The sequence below is a fragment of the Melanotaenia boesemani genome, chromosome 4 (genome assembly GCF_017639745.1).
Source record: "Melanotaenia boesemani isolate fMelBoe1 chromosome 4, fMelBoe1.pri, whole genome shotgun sequence".
Taxonomy (NCBI): domain Eukaryota; kingdom Metazoa; phylum Chordata; class Actinopteri; order Atheriniformes; family Melanotaeniidae; genus Melanotaenia; species Melanotaenia boesemani.
This window is the reverse complement of record NC_055685.1, coordinates 25839396-25856594: the sequence shown is the minus strand read 5'-3', so window position 1 is coordinate 25856594 and position 17199 is coordinate 25839396. Positions and strand designations below refer to the sequence as shown.

The following is a 17199-nucleotide window of genomic DNA, read 5'->3' as shown; positions in this document are numbered from 1 at the left end:
GGTGGACAGACAGAGAAAGCTAATGGAGTTTAGAACCAAAACAAAAATACAGGTTGATTTAGAATTATAAACTACTATTCATATTGAGTGAACATTAAATGGGAAATGAAGACTATTAGTTAGATTAATTAGCCATGATTGTAAAGGATTTAAACTGAAAACGAAACAAAAGATAATAATAGTAATATAAGAGTAATATAGGAATAATATCTGTCATGAGGACTGGCCTGCATTGCCTGCAGCTCACGCAATCAGGCTCATCTGCTCCACCTGGGTCTCATCAGCGCTCACTCTCCTCACCTGTTCATCACCCTATATAATCCCTCCTCAATGTCTGCTTCCCTGCCAGATGGTCATTTGCCTTGCCTGTTATTCTGTAGTAAATCTTGTCTTGTTCTAGATCCCTGTCGCTGACCTCGCTGCCACTCACGGACCCCCGATTGCCTGATCCCTGCCGGACTATCCTGAACTCTGCCTACCTGGATTTGACCTTGCTGCCTCTCACGGACTCCCGATTGCCTGCTCCCTGCCGGACTATCCTGAACTCTGCCTACCTGGATTAGACCTTTTTCTGGACCGACCTCCGCTATCTGCCTAGCCCCTCTTCCTGGACCTGGTTGCTACACCTGCCGTCCGTTAGCTGCTTTGTTGCATCTATTAAAACTGTTAACTCATCACCGTGTGGGCTGAATTTCCGGGTCTTCCTGAAACGATCATTACAAATATCACCTTATTTTTTACAATATCAGTCTCAATATTACCATATAAAATTCTGTTTAAGAAATTTGCATAAAGATACAATGCAACTACAAATTAAATTATGCAAATTTGATTATCTTAAAAAAAATCCACATAAAACAGAAATGTGATGTCAGTTTCTCACATCATGCTGCTATCACTACTCTTATAACCCGTGGAAGTGCTGAAGACACTAATAAATTTTAGACTGACTCATATGAACTGCACTATAAGGTTGATGAAATGGAGTTTTTTTTGTTTTAACCAAACCAAATTTCTCAGACATGAAATAAAAATAAACTCACTCAGCAGATATTAACTTTTTCAGTCACCTTCCAAATGTGAATTTGTTAGAAACATTTTAAAACTATTATAATAATAATAATAATAATAATAATGTATTTTATTTGTAAAGCACTTACAGTACAGGGCAAACTCAAAGTCCTATAAGACACAGGGAATAAAAAAGTTTAAGAATTAAAATCTCTCTTAAAAAGAAAGGTTTTTAGTCCATTCTTACTTATTTTATTATTATTTTACAATTTGAGATTCCTAACCAAGTTCTGCTACTTCTGGCATCCAGGAAAGATACATAACTAAAATTAATGAAAATCAACTAGTTAGTTATTAGATTCACAGCTAGATCGCATTGTTGACCAGTTTTGGCTAATGTATTGATGAGGGCCTCTTCACAACACAGGACCAGCTTTTGCTCACATTATAAATAGGGCTGTCAAATGATTAAAGTTAATCACCATTAATCAGAGCTTTCAAATTAATTTCAAATTTCAAATAATTTCAAAATTAATCACCATTTGCAAGTTTTTATTTGCCAGAAATTTGGCTGTTTTTACTGTATTTTATCAACAGAAAAACCGATGCTACAAATATTTAGTGTTAACTGACCTTCAGTAAATGCAGCATGTTCTAGATCATAATGCAGAATTCATACAGCTTCAGCTCACCATCAAACAGCCAACACTGATGAAGAAACTCTGATAAAACTGATGATCTGGATAAAAACAGGTTTTTCCTTTTATCATTGAAGTGTAAGTGTTTGTGCAGCAGTGATAAAAGGCCTAAAGCAGAATTACCCAAGTAAACAGCTGTTGATAAAATAGATCACTGACTGTTTTGTTGTACAGGGTTTTCTTTATTTTTTTCCTGGTCAGTGCTCCTGCATGGCCCCCATCAGAACTTTTTTTTAGACCCGCCTCTGCATAACTAACATATAGCTACATCCTTTCATCAGCTACTGTGTTAGAGAAGGTCCTGCCAAAAAGAACACTTTTGGGTAAATATGTGACGTGTGAACCAATCAGCTGATCACAGCCATCGCTACACAAACAGAGAGGACCAGAGAGTCACTAGAGCAGATACGTGCGGGAAGCAATTAGGAGGTTTAATTTATGGGTGTGGAACACAGAAGATCACAGCTAATGTTCTTCTTCGTTTGCACAGATAGCAGTGAGAGCCAAATGAAGCTGTTGTGACAACAGAGGACATCTTGCTACACCCCAACGTTGTTGTTTTGTCATTTAGTAGAACCCGATAAATGAAAAAATGATATGATAAAGTGATAAATGACAACAGCTCAGATAATGTTAACCTGTTGATTCACATCCTCGCTGTGTGAAGGAGAAATACCTCAGGTCATTCCTCCCTGCTGCTCTTAGACTTATATTCATGTTTATGTACATATTTATTTGCTGTACATACACACCCTGTCAGACCATATACTGTACATATTATTTATTGTTTGTGTGTGTTCTCTTTTATATCATCTGTGTGCTTCTGCTTACTGCACCTGTACTGTTGCAACAAAGCAATTTCCACACTAAGGGACTAATAAAGGTTTTCATATTCTTATCAAATCAAATCAAATTTTATTTATAAAGCACTTTTCATGTCAAAAAGCAAAAAGCAACACAATGTGCTTCACATAATAAAAAGAAACAAGCCTTTACACAACAAAGTATAACAAAGTAGTTTAAAATTATTCTAGTTTCTACCCAATTTCAGTTTGTACCCAAACAAGAACTTGAACCCCCTTTTTTGTCTTTTAATCAAATGTAGGTAATGGGATCTAAAAGACTTGTTGTTGTGCCTGTTTGGGACAAAACTTGACCAAGTACCTTTGCATCAACCAGAACAAAACTCTCCAGTGTTTCCTCTGATAAAAACAATGCATCAGATAATTTAAAATTAACATTCCATTGAGATAAAAGATTGGATCTACAAGCATTGATTTTACTTCTGAAGTGATCTGCAAAGTCCTCACATGCATCTTTTGACAGTAGCATGGAGGACTTGTTAAAATCCGTGTTTATGAAACTGATGTGATTAGAGTACATGGAAAAGTGTAGACGCTGCTTTTTTTTCCTGATAAGCTGTAGATAAAAACAACATGAATGTGTCTTTTCTTCTTATTTCTGGGTTACAGTGGAAGTCTCATCTCGCATATCCAGGAGAGTGTATGGGAACACTCCTCATCATTCCAGCTTTTTTGTGTTTTAAAAGTCTTTATATCTCCACAATTTTCTTTTCTGTTACCGTTTGGCTCATTTGGACCCCAGTAGCTGAAACAAGAAGTAACAAGTTGTTTAATGAGTCATTGCAATTTTTATGACAGTAATTCAAACTATTTAAAACATATTAACCTTGTGGTGAGTTGACTCCCATCCACCCATTTCCATGTCCCTTCATTCTCTGAGTCAGTCAGACCAATCCACATATACTTCTTCAACTGGTTTGCAAAATTCTAGTTTGCAAGGAGGGAAATTAAACCAGAAAACAACAAACAAGAGTATTCTCCTACAATGAGAACCTTGCATTTGTTATCAATCTTCTTATTCTTAAATAAATGGTACTACATCTGTTGTACAATAAGGCACACGCACGCACGCACACACACACACACACACACACACACGTACCTGTTCTTCTTCACTGTTTATAATTATCAGGTCTGCACCTTTTTGACGACAATCATTTCTGCTTTCTTCCCAGCTTTTAGTGGTAGAAGAAACATAGTAAGCACTCCCTCCAAAAAGCATCCATCCTTGTTGACCTTGCAATGAAAACCAAAAACAATTTATGTCATTTAGAAGTTAAGAAATGAATTCACCTTGGAGAAAAATGGGCTATATTAATTTGAATATAGAAGCATATAAAACACCTCCCACAGAAAAAACAAATATAATAAATAGAAATTCAACCTGAAATCACTCTTAAACTACACTGGTAAAGGGGTTCACTTGCACAGAAAAGTGCATAGTCACATAAATGCTTTGAGGTGAGAATAAACAAACAAAATAATTTCCTAACTTTGTCATTTTTAATTTATTACAGATATAAAATGTATTTTATTTCATTCTATTGTTTTTTAAAACAATATCATGAATTAACTTTTACACAGATTACACAAGAAAGTTAATGTCCCACAACCCACAATAATTATACATAATTAGTTATGTGATCACACTTACCAGACTTGATCCTCTGCAACTTGTCCCTTTGTTCAGTTCGGGTGTTAAGCTGTGAAACTATTAATTTGGATTGTGAGGAAAAAATTTTCTTTTTTTTTCCTTTTGTTTGTTTTAGTATCCACATTTTAAAGAGCCAAAGTGATATATAAAAGAAAGCTGTTATTTACTGTATAAGATTTTGTTCTTAAAAGGCTACAGTTTTCTTAGTCTAATAAGTACATAGCTACAATTGCATCTCTTTCATAACATTTAATTCTTTCCATTTATTTGCCATCTTCGACTTGGAGATAAAGTTTAACAGACCAATATTATTTGTATCACACTTACCAACGTCCTTCAGTCTCTTACTAAGCTCATCTCTCTCTTCAGTCAGATTTTTATTACTGGCCTCAATTTCTGAAACAGTTTCCACAGTTTATTGGATTAATGTATAAAATGTATTTACCCACAATAGTTATAATTATACACAATTAGTTATGTGGTCACACTTACCAGACTTGATCCTCTGCAACTCGTCCCTTTCTTCATTTCGGGTGTTAAGCTGTGAAACTATTAATTTGGATTGTGAAGAAAAATATTTATTTTTTTTCCTTTTGTTTGTTTTAGTATCTACATATCAAAGACTTACCAACGTCCTTCAGTCTCTCACTAAGTCCATCTCTCTCTTCAGTCAGATGTTTATTACTGGCCTCAATTTCTGAAACGTTTCAACAGATTATTGGATTAATGTATCTGCCTCTGGGCACCTGGGGCCCTGGACCCTTTGCTCAGACCGCCATGGATGGCCGGTGCCTGGCGGGGCCAGTGGCTGCCGATCTTGGCCCACTGGGGCCTGTGCCCCAAGACCCCAAGGGGCTCTGGCTGGGGCTCTCCTCTGTAACCCTCCGGGTGTGGCTGGAGTTGTCTTCGGGGTGGGATAGCTTGGGTTCGTGATCTGGGATTGCGGCTGATGGCTGAGTCTTTGGGCTGCCCTGTCCTGCCTCTAGCCTCCACAGAGGCGTAGTTGCATTTTTACGATCTCACTCACCACTCCTCATCACTGATCAGTGACAAAGTCACTGACTTGTCCAGTGGGTTTATACACTAAGAAATCTTTTTTTTCCTGTAAAGTTTGTATCTGTTTTTTGTTGTGATACATTTGTGATATGTCTTTTTGATAAGGTTATTATTTAAGAACTCTTGATCACTGGCAGCTCTATTTTTCAGTAAAAGCTGGAGGAAATTTTCTGGTGTGTTTATGTACAAGTGTTGTATGGAGTTATTTTTGTGTTTTTATTAAATGCAAAAAAAGTAGTGATTTGAGAGTGGAAAAATTATCTGAAAGGAAAAAAATACATTTGATATAAATATTTTTCACACTGATAGCAAAAAATAATAATATTTGAGACTAAAAAAAGTTTTAAGATAAAGTATCTTGTTACAGCACATTAAAAAAATAATTTGACATTTAAAAAAATTATTTCCTAGAAAAAAAAAACTTTCTCAAAAGGTTTTCTTTACTCTCAAATATTTATATTTTTTTTGCTATCAGAGTGAAAACTTTTACTCTCCCAATTTTTTCTCTCTCTCAAAGCTTTTTTCTTTTCTCTCTCAAAACTGAAGTCTTTGCTATCTTTTCAAGATTTTGCTATTGATGTGAAAATTGTGTCATGGGCGGGTCCATGTTACTATTGGTCATTCTCAACCGAATTGACAGCTGGGTGGCATCATTTCTCTATACTGATTACGCCTTTTTCATTAATATTCATGACTAACTCCTGCTATCCCTGCGCTGTGATCCACCATTGATTCACTGGGAGATGCAGACATGCAAAAAAAAAAAAAAAAAAAAATCGGACCTTATCACGTTATAACGTGATATGTTTATTGTAAAAACGTGAAAGGTATCACGATATAACGTGATAAGGTCCGATTTTTTTTTATTTGGGTGACAGCTCCACGCTTCCGTACCACGCTTCTGTACTCCGCCGCCAAAAACAACAGATCACTGCATATTCACCATGTCTGCACCTCCCAGTGAATCAATGGTGGATTGGTGGGTTGTTGCCTTTTGTCTGTGGTGTTTTTGTCTCATTCTTCCTCTTTCCTCTTTTCCTTTGTCTTCCTTCTTTTTCTGTCCCCTCCGGTCAGGTTCAGCAAAATGACATAGATTCCATGATTCAAAGTAAATAAATAAATAAATAAATAAGATTATCATGAGGAGCCTTATACCCATAAGCGTCCCCTTGGCAGAGCAAATTTGTTCAGCATGAAACAGCAACCAGACTATCATTCTGCTTGCTATGATGCTGCACCGGACAGGTTAAAAAACAAACAAAAAAAAAATGTTTTCTAATTTCTCTAAATTACATGATATTGCAAATAAATGTCCATTGCAAGCACATAAAAACATTATCTTCCATGGGCTTATATGGGCCACTTTTTGTGACAACCAATGTTAAAATCAAACACACACACTTGGATGACATTCACTAATTCTGAATTAACTTTGGTCACATTTTATTTCTCCCTTTTTTAATGAAATGTTTTGGAAATACTTGGAGGACAAGTTATTCTGATGGTAAATACTGACTGTTTTTGGCATGGAAATTTTTAAATGGAAGATATTCATACTTTTTATATACTTTTCTTTTAATGTTCTTTTTGTAAGAACATCAAAAGCTTGTGTCAAGCAGGCAAACCAACAAGTGAAGAGAGACAGAGGTGATTATGAGTGATTGTTTAGCTCTATCACTATATTTATACATTTCTTTTACAATTATGGATATTAAGATGAAAATGTATTTTCTATAATTTGTCTGATATTGTTTATGTGGTACGGGGTTTGGACTATTGGATGAAATGTCACCGTATAGTGAGTTTTGCCATCCTCTCACTTACCATCCAATTTTCTTTGATTATCTATATCCTCAGTCCCATTATTGCAAATGCCTGGACTGTCTGAAAGAAAAGAGACACATGTGTACAACAGTTTGTTAACAAAGGCAAAGTGACTCAGTTTTCCTCCACATATGCTAATTTATGGCTAAGTGTCATTCACTGTCACGCTTAAGGGTGGTTTGGTAAAGTTAGAAAAGATATGGGGAACAAGTCATTAAACATTTAAACATCTATTGAAATATAAGTTCATGTAGAAGCAGAATGTTTTTAATATTTTGAAGATACAAATTGACTCACTGGAAAGCCTCACCCTTTTCTATGGGATCTTAAAGTTTTCATAAGTTTGTGATTCTTAACATATTCAAATTGATGTCAGAAAATTAAATATTACAAAACAACAAACAATTATTAAAACTTGCACTAAAAATATGAATGAATTTGATGAAAACTTTAGGTGACCCCGATTTACAAACTTAAAAATCATAAAATCACCACCAGAGTTCTAAAGTTGCTATAATTATAACTGTGGAGGTAGCCATTTTCTAACCATGTGACAGTAATGCATTTAAAATAAGTATGAAGCTATAGACAAAGAATAGACACAATGTTGAATAACTCACAGAAACCAAGCCGCAGTGAGACATTGAGAGCGACTTGTAGGATACAGAGGAATCCAAAGCTTACAGCAACCAGTTTGTACAGCTTTGTCCCTGAAAGCAGAAAACACACTCATATGGAATCAGAGTACACATGTAGCTTAACATCACTAAATCAGGAGAGGATTAATAATGGATCCAATGTAAGCACTTTGAATATAAATCTTATCCATTATTATTACTATTCTTATTAAAGCTAGAAAGCTAGAAAGCATACACAAGCTTTTGAAATGAATTATCATGCAATCAAAACAGCATTTGAACATGTGCATCATGGATTACATAAAATGTACAATATTGTTCATATAGTAATTGCAATTAAATAGTTGAATTCAGTTTTTTGGTTCAAGTCATAATGTTCTCTTGAAGGACTTCAGTCTTACCTGGTGCAGCAAGATGCACTTCATTGTGTATGTCAGAGCGCCTGCAGGCTGATGGATTTACATAATCCATGGAGATGTCAATTTGTTCTCTGTGGACAGCTCTTGCCATCTTACACTCTTACCTGAACTAGTGGTCAAGGAAACTGTATTTTGAATAATTCTGATATGTAATCCACTACAAAAGACGAAAGAGAAAAGAAAATATGGTTACCCCTTTAAATAGGGAATTAGAAAAATAAAATTTTAATATAGGCCACTATGTTAAATTAAAGAATCATTAAGCTATATTTGTTATTGATAAACATATTAGAATCATAAAACTATCAATAGAAGGGAGGAAGGCTTATGCCAGTTCAGAAGTAAATTTAAGTAATGGCAGGTTGGCATTATAAACTTTCACCAGACTAACGTCAGTTCTGTCACTCCACTGATTTTTCAACATTGGGCTGACGTGTGCAAAGAGGCTGAGTGTCTCTGTTTGACATGCATGGCTTACCAAAGAGGAAGTGCTGTGGGTTTATAACATTTTTTTCTTTTACCAATAAGGTGAAATTATATGAAAATAGCATGTAGGATACTGCGAATGAAGAAGAGTTGTGTTTCTGTGCATGATCAACAGTGGCTGTAAATTTAGTGAAGAGTTGCTCAGAAGTAAATGTAAGTAAGGGCAGGTTGGCATTATAGACTTTTAGCAGCTATCAATCTGCTTATTTGCTGATTTCTCAACATTGGGCTGATGTGTCAAAGAGGCTGAGTTATATCTGTTCAGCAAACATGAACTACTGAAGAGGAACTGCTGTGGGTTTACAAGAACATCTTTTTTCTTTTACAGATAAGATGAAACTCTATGTGAAAATAGCATGTGTGATTTTTTCAACCTGTCCTGTGCAGCATCATAGTAAGCAGAATGATAGTCTGGTTGCTGTGTTGTGCCGAACAAATTTGCTTTGCCAAGGGGAAGCTTATGGGTATAATGCTCCTCTTTATAATCTGATTAATTCATTTGTTTATTTACTGTTGAACTGAATAATGGAATCTATGTAATCTTGCTTGACCTGACCAGGCGTGACAGAAAAAGAAGAAAGACAGCAAAACAAAGCAAAAGGGAAAGCAGAAAGAAGAGAGACAAAACAAAAACACCATAGACAGAAGGCAACGACCCTTCAGTCTACACCAGACAACAAACTGCTACACTTGTACATAAACATATCAGAAAATTTCCTACGGCTTTCACAGAAAAACAGAGCTGTCAGTGGTCAAGAGTTCTTAAATAATAACCAAACCAAAAAGACATATCACAAAAGTATCACATCACAACAACAACCAAAGTAAAATACAAACTAAGAGAAAAAATAAAAGAAAACAAAAACTTCTTATTATAAACCCACTGGACCCATTGGTATAAGCCTACTGGACCACTCAGTGACTGTGTCAGCATGCAGAGCATGAGGAATGAGTGATCAGTGATGAGGAGTAGTGAGTGAGATCGTGCAAATGCTACCACGCCTCTATGGAATGAATGAATGAATGAATGAATGAATGAAAAAGACTTTATTGTCATTGCAACAGGTGCAACAATTTTTTTTCCAGTACAAACCTGTCCAAAAGTAGACAACAACAACATATAAACAAACAGGAACAGGCAGACTGATGAAGCCGCCGTGCATAGAGACTAGAGGCAGAGCAGGGCAGCCCAGAGACCCAGGTTATCAACCCTGGAGCATTAACCCCAGCTACCCCATTCTGAAGATGACCACAGTCCCACCTGGAGGGTGGCAGAGGAGCCCCCAGCCAGAGCCCCCCATGGTCTTGGGGTAGAGGCCCCAGCGGGCCAAGATCAGCAGCCACTGGCCCCGCCAGGGACCGGCCATCCAGGGCGACCAGAACGAAGGGTCCAGGGCCCCAAGAGCCCAGAAGCAGATGCCCTCCAAAAGGCAGAGGGCCCGCACCCTGCCCAGGAGAACCAGGTCCCATCTTACCCTCTGACTTGGACTACTAGTGGTCAAGGAAACTGTATTTTGAATAAATCTGATATGTAATTGTAATGAAGCTGAGGTTCGTTACGTGGACTGGGACATGTAAATAGAATAGCACACTAATTGATTTTCATGTGCATTTTCATGTTAATTTACAGTTTGACACTTTAAAAGAAGCACACTAATGCACAAGGTTGAACTGTTTATTGAATACTGATATTTGGTTTGTTTTGCAGATACCTGCCAAAGACAGCCGTTAGCAGTGAAAATGTGTACATTTGAAGTCCATGGAGTAATGGGTTTTACTTACCTGGCGCATGGCCTCTCCAGGGTGACCGGGCAAATGGGTTGCAGGTGGCCTGGATATCTTTTAATGATTTGGGAGAGACCATGTGGCAGGAAGATTTTGGAGTTTATTTGTATATTGGGTTTTAGGTTTAACTTTATGATTTGTAATATGTAGTGTGTAAATACTTTTAGCTTTGGTAGATATTTTTTTATAGAGAAATGTGTTATAATTGAGGATGCACCTGTTGGAGGAATGGTACAGCCCAATCAGCAGCAGAAAATAAATGAGGAGGATTTGCTCATTTGAGGTGGCTGCTGATGGTGACTGGACTACCCTGCAACAGAAGGAATGAGTTTTCTGTTCAACCTATGATTGATGAATAAAACCTTTTTGGATTGGATTCTGCGGTCCTCGCCTCACTGTTTTCCAGCCGCTCTTAGGCCAGCCTGCTCACAGTAATCCACTACAAAAGAAGAAAGGGAATAAAAATATATGGTTACACCTTTAAATAGGGAACTATAGGAAAAAAAAATTAATATAGGCCAGTATGTTAAATTAAAGAATCATTAAGCTATATTTTTATTAATAAACATATTAGATTCAAAAAACTATCAATTAAAGGGAGGAAGGCTTATGTCAACTCACAAGTAAATTTAAGTGCAGGTTGGCATCATAGACTTTTACCACACTAACTATCAGAGCAGCTATCACTCCGCTTATTTGCTGATTTCTCAACAATGGGTTGATGTGTGCAAAGGAGCTGAGTTATCTCTGTTTAGCAAGCATGAATTACCAAAGGGGAAATGCTGTGGGTTTACAAGAACATCTGTTTTTCTTCACCGATAAGGTGAAATTCTATGTGAAAATTGCATGTGTGATATTTGAAGTGAGAAAGTTGGTTCTGTTTCTGTGCATGATAAACAGCGGCTGTAACTTTATTAAGTGAAGAGTTACTCCTTCACATTGCCAGTGTCTAATTAACTTTTTATCTATCTTTGACCATATTGGTTCAGATCCAAACATTCTGTGAGAACAATGTCATACAAATAAAGTAGGGAGAAAAATAAAGGGGAAAATGTGTTTAATGAAGGGGTGGATGAATCAAAAATTACGTCTCACAAACACCCAGTACTCAACTGCTGGAGCGATGCCTCGTGTGGACACAAGCTCCACTGGTTGTACAAGAAAGATTTGTGTACTAGTCTATAGTGGAAGCTCAAGGCAAGGCAAGGCAGTTTATTTGTATAGCACATTTCATGTACAGGACAATTCAAAGTGCTTTACATAAAACAAAGACATTACAGATATTTAGAATAGTAAAATGCATATCAACACATGATCACAATAAAATAATAAATTACATTAAAATGATTAAAAGCAAGATAAGTTTAAAAAGTTACCGTGCAGATTTCATGCATAGGCGCATGAGAAAAGAAATGTTTTTAACCTGGATTTAAAAATGTCTACATTTGGGGAAAGTTTAATCTCCACTGGCAGTTTGTTCCATTTATTTGCAGCATAACAGCTAAATGCTGCTTCTCCATGTTTAGTCTGGACTCTGGTCTGGACTAGTTGACCAGAGGCTTTGGATCTAAGAGCTCTGCTAGGTTTATATTCTCTGAACATATCACAGATGTATTCTGGGCCTAAACCATTCTGGGATTTGTAAATGATCAGAAGGGTTTTAAAATCTATTCTGTGACTGACTGGAAGCCAGTGTAAAGATTTTAAAACTGGTGTGATGTGTTCAGATCTCTTAGTCCTGGTTAAAACTCTAGCAGCAGTGTTCTGGATGAGCTGCAGATGTTTAATGCTCTTTTTAGGAAGTCCTGTTAAAAGACCATTACAGTAATCCAGCCTAATGGAGATGAATGCATGGATGAGTTTCTCTTGGTCTTTCTGGGAGACTAGACTTTTAATTCTGTTGATGTTTCTGAGCTGGTAAAAAGCTGTCTTGGTGACAGCTTTGATGTGGCTGCTGAAAGTCAGGTCTGAGTCTATCAGCACTCCAAGGTTACGAACTTGGTCTGTGATTTTAAGAGCCCGAGTCTCCAGATGTTTGCCAATGCTGACCCTCTTCTCTTTGCTACCAAACAGAATAATCTCAGTTTTGTCTTCATTTAATTGTAGGAAATTCTCTCTCATCCAGGTGTTTATTTGCTCCAGATACTGACACATTAAGTCTATTAGACTGCAGTCATCTGGTGACAGAGACACATAAAGTTGTGTATCATCTGCATAACTTTGATAATTAATGCTATAGTTCTGTAATATTTTACCCAAAAGGAGCATATACAAGTTGAACAGAAGAGGTCCAAGGACTGACCCCTGGGGGACTCCACAAGTCATGGCCACTCGCTCGGATTCATAGCTGCCGATCATAACAAAATAACTCCGGCCTTCTAAATAGGACCTGAACCAGTTAAGAACCGCTCCAGAAAGTCCAACCCAGTTTTCCAGCCTGTGCAACAGGATTCTGTGATCTACAGTATCAAACGCAGCACTGAGATCCAATAGAACCAGGACTGATACTTTACCAGAATCAGTATTCAACCTAATGTCATTTAACACTTTGACCAGAGCTGTTTCAGTGCTGTGATGAGGTCGGAAGCCGGACTGAAATTTATCAAGATTTCCACTTTAATTTAAAAAGTCATGAAGCTGGTGAAATACAACTTTCTCAATAATCTTGGAAATAAAAGAGAGGTTAGAGACAGGTCTATAGTTGTTCATTATAAAGGCATCTAGAGTCCTTTTCTTTAGGAGTGGCTTAGTAGCAGCTATCTTTAGTGACTTGGGAAAAATGCCTGATGCCAGTGAGCTGTTAACTATCAGTATGAGATCACTTTCTACTGAGGTAAATACTTCAAGAGCATACTGAAAGTATATGTAGAAGTCATGTACTTGTTAAATACTCTGTGCTTTTACATTAAGCAAAGCAGACACTGCAAATTCATGAGATTGTATTTTCTTAACCGAATACTATTTGCACCTAAGGTTATTGATTGCTTGGGTGGAATAACCAGTTTTGTCTTTTATACCTACCTGCCTACGTAGGTGCTTAAAGCATGATGACTCAAGGCTAGAGAGTGAATATTTAAGGTTGAATTTTTCAGCCATCCCATTTGGGCCAAAAATATTTATACTTGTCACGGGTAGTGGCAGTGTGGGGCCCCTATGAACCTAACACCGCCGTGGGAGGTTCTTTTCAGATCAGGGGAAGCAGAGTTAAACCATACTAAAACGGTAAAAGGTTTTAAAAACAGTTTAATATAAAAAGAAAAGGTGAGTCATCTTCCAATCTTGGCCCTTTGAGTGTTCAAAAGTGTCCAGGCATGCAGCCTCTGGCAGCGTTCCGGGCGGGATTTTGCCAACACTTCCTCTTGTGTCCACACGCCTCTTCTCCGTAGCCCACCAACGCCTGCAGAGAAGAGGAGGACACGAAAGTGGCAATCCTGTTTCGCTGGGGGATACCCACACCCCTTTCCGCCTGCGCTGCTGCCGGCAACCTCACTTCAGGTTACACATTAGATTGTATGATGTACTCACAGGCTGTGTCCGAATGTGCACCCTACATAGTGCCCTATATAGGGTTCACGCCCTTTTGTCAGAGTGTCCGAATGTCCATAGAGAAAAAAGTAGGGCACTCAAAATTACCCACAATGCATCTTGAAAAGTAGTGAGCGTTGATGGTCACTAGACGGGTCAATATAGACAACAATGCATTGCGTGCAGAAGCTCAACATGGCGCAAGGAGGCGAAAAAACATTTTATTGAATAGATATGCAACAAAGAATGAAATACAACATAAGGAATAAAAATAAAAATATTTACACACAACTTTGGATTGGCTTTGGAATGACATCTTAACTTGCGTTGTGGTTGCCGTGGTGATGGCTGGTAGTCACGGGGTTGCAATGAGGCAAAAATAGGCAGCTTCGTGTCCGAATCTCCAAAAGAATGAGTGCACTAGGTAGTGTGCTATATTGTGCAGCCCTATGTAGTGAACGAGGGGCTAGGGAGTAGGGTGGACATACGGACACTGACTACAAGAGAAAGAAAGTTTTTAGGATTGGTAACTGAATTATTAAAAAAAAAAAAAAATCATTATCATTTTACACGACAAAAGCAGTAGGTGGATGCTGGTGCGGTGATGAGGGCCAGACGTGGGTGGTTGCAAGATGGCGAAAGAAAAAAGTAGACACTAGAGACCTCTGGTGGACAGACAGAGAAAGCTAATAGAGTTTAGAACCAAAACAAAAGACAATACAGGTTGATTTAGAATTATCAACTACTATTCATACTGAGTCAACATTAAATGGGAAATGAAGACTATTAGTTAGATTAATTAGTCATGATTGTAAAGGATTAAACTGAAAATGAAACAAAAGATAATAATAGTAATATAAGAGTAATATAGGAAAAATATCACCTTATTTTTTACAATATCAGTCTCAATATTACCATATAAAATTCTGTTTAAGAAACTTGCATAAAGATACAATGCAACTACAAATTAAATTACACAAATTTGATTATGTTAAAAAAATCCACATAAAACAGAAATGTGATGTCAGTTTCTCACATCATGCTGCTATCACTACTCTTATAACCCGTGGAAGTGCTGAAGACACTAATAAATTTAAGACTGACTCATATGAATTGCACTATAAGGTTAATGAAATGGAGTCATGAAATAAAAATAAACTCACTCTGCAGATATTAACTATTTCAGTCACCTTCCAAATGTGAACTAGTTAGAAACATTGTAAAACTATAATAATAATAATAATAATAATCATACTACTACTACTACTAATACTACTAATAATAATCCATCCATCCATCACCCACTAATAATAATAATGTATTTTATTTGTAAAACACTTACAGTAAAGGGCAATCTCAAAGTGCTACAAGACACAGACAATAAAAAAGTTTAAGAATTAAAATCTCTCTTAAAAAGAAAGGTTTTTAGTCCATTCTTACTTATTTTATTATTATTTTACAATTTGAGATTCCTAACCAAGTTCTGCTACTTCTGGCATCCAGGAAAGATACATAACTAAAATTAATGAAAATCAACTAGTTAGTTGTTAGATTCACAGCTAGATGGCATTGTTGACCAGTTTTGGCTAATGTATTGATGAGGGCCTCTTCACAACACAGGATCAGCTTTTGTTCACATTATAAATAGGGCTGTCAAATGATTAAAGTTAATCATCATTAATCACAGCACCATCACCAGCAACTTTCCTACGACTTTTAGGACCCAGAGACCCGGGCTATCAGCAGCAACCCCAGAGCACGAACCCAAGTTACCCTATCCCTATCCCCCAGACAACCCAAGTCCCACCTGGAGGGTGGCAGAGGAGAGCCCCAGACAGAGCCCCTCGTGGTCTTGGGATACAGGCCCCAGTGGGCAGCCGCCGGCATCTCCAGGGCAGCCAGTGCAAAAGGTCCCCAAAAGTCAGAGGGCTGGCACCATGCCAAGGAGCACCAGGCCCCTTGAGACAACCACCCTGCAATGTCTCAGTTTAGCAAGCATGAACTACTGAAGAGGAAATGCTACAAGAACGTCTTTTTTCTTTCACCGATAAGGTGAAATTCTATGTGGAAATAGCACGTGTGATATTTGAAATGAGAAAGAGTTGGTTACACATTGCCAGTGTATAATTATCTATTTATCTATCTTTTACCATATTAGGTCAAATCCAAACATTCTTTAAGACCAATGTCATAGAAATAAAAAAGGGAGATTAAAAAAAGGGGGAAAAATGTGATTATGAAGTGAAGTGGTGGATGAAGCAAAAATGATGTTTTACCCAGTACTCAACAGCTGGAACGATGCCTCGTGTGGACACAAGCTGGTTGTGTGAGAAAGATTTGTGTACTAGCCCATAGTGTAAGCTCAAAAGTATACTGTAAGTATATGTAGAAATCATGTAGGTGTAAAATACTCTGCTTTTGATTTAGGCAAAGCAGATATATTCAGATTTTCCAGCAATAATGCACACAGTAACTGTTAAAATAAAAATATATACTGTATTATATACCCTTTCAGAAAATCGTAAACATTTTATGGTATAAAGATGCTTAATTACATGTTTTCTTAATTTAGTATTATTTTGATTTTCTTTCCCTTTTTAATAAAGACATTTTGATTATAATTTGGAGCTAATGAGATACTTTTAAATTTGGTAATCCACTAAACATGTAAATTCATATAAGTTGTATTGTTAACTTGCACGTAATACTAAACTACCCCAAACTACTACTATACCTGTTACATATTAGAAAGAACAGATCTGAGTCCAAATGTTGCAGCTGATGGTAGAAACATATATATAGGGATCTAAGCATAGCATTTCATGACTCACACTCAAGTTTTGCCATATAAGGTTCTCTGTCCTAATGACTGGATTCACACACAAACATATGTCCTGAGCGCAAGTACATCTTATATGTAACCAAATGGCCTGGATGTGATTGGAGGATAAAGCATCCTGGAATGTCTTTGTCTAAAAGAAATATATCACACAGCCCACAGATAACATTTCTGCAGAAATCTGTATTGATGCCTGAACTTTTGTAGTAAACCTCTTTTTATTATTCAAGTCAGCGTCTAGAGACGTTTTTTTTTTTTTTTTTACCTGAAAGCCAACTTTTCCACATCTCCTGATCAAGATACATCAATAATAAATCTTTCCCACATTACAAAGCCTGAGTGTGATTTAAAAAACTCCAGAAAAAGCTTGACATTTTAACTTCCTTCTGATCAAAACTATA

At 37.0% G+C, this 17199-nt stretch overlaps 2 protein-coding genes across 2 annotated transcripts in view; both read right to left on the bottom strand.

Moving 5' to 3' along the window:
- LOC121637766 (paramyosin-like) overlaps window positions 1–17199 on the bottom strand; it is a 132750-nt gene that overhangs the window by 104438 nt on the left and 11113 nt on the right. Inside the window, exons 2-6 of the mRNA XM_041982035.1 lie at window positions 7727–7816; window positions 7107–7166; window positions 4855–4923; window positions 4719–4775; window positions 4554–4622 (exon numbers count right to left, since the gene is read on the bottom strand). Of these exons, the coding sequence (XP_041837969.1) occupies window positions 4554–4622; window positions 4719–4775; window positions 4855–4923; window positions 7107–7166; window positions 7727–7816 (345 nt within the window). The remainder of the gene's footprint in view (window positions 1–4553; window positions 4623–4718; window positions 4776–4854; window positions 4924–7106; window positions 7167–7726; window positions 7817–17199) is intronic.
- LOC121637771 (CD209 antigen-like) lies at window positions 2623–4557 on the bottom strand. The gene is made up of 4 exons (XM_041982042.1): window positions 4227–4557; window positions 3675–3808; window positions 3399–3499; window positions 2623–3317 (listed from the first exon to the last, which is right to left on the bottom strand). Exons 1-4 carry the CDS (start codon window positions 4348–4350, stop codon window positions 3176–3178), a joined length of 501 nt encoding a protein of 166 aa, XP_041837976.1. The 5' UTR covers window positions 4351–4557; the 3' UTR covers window positions 2623–3175.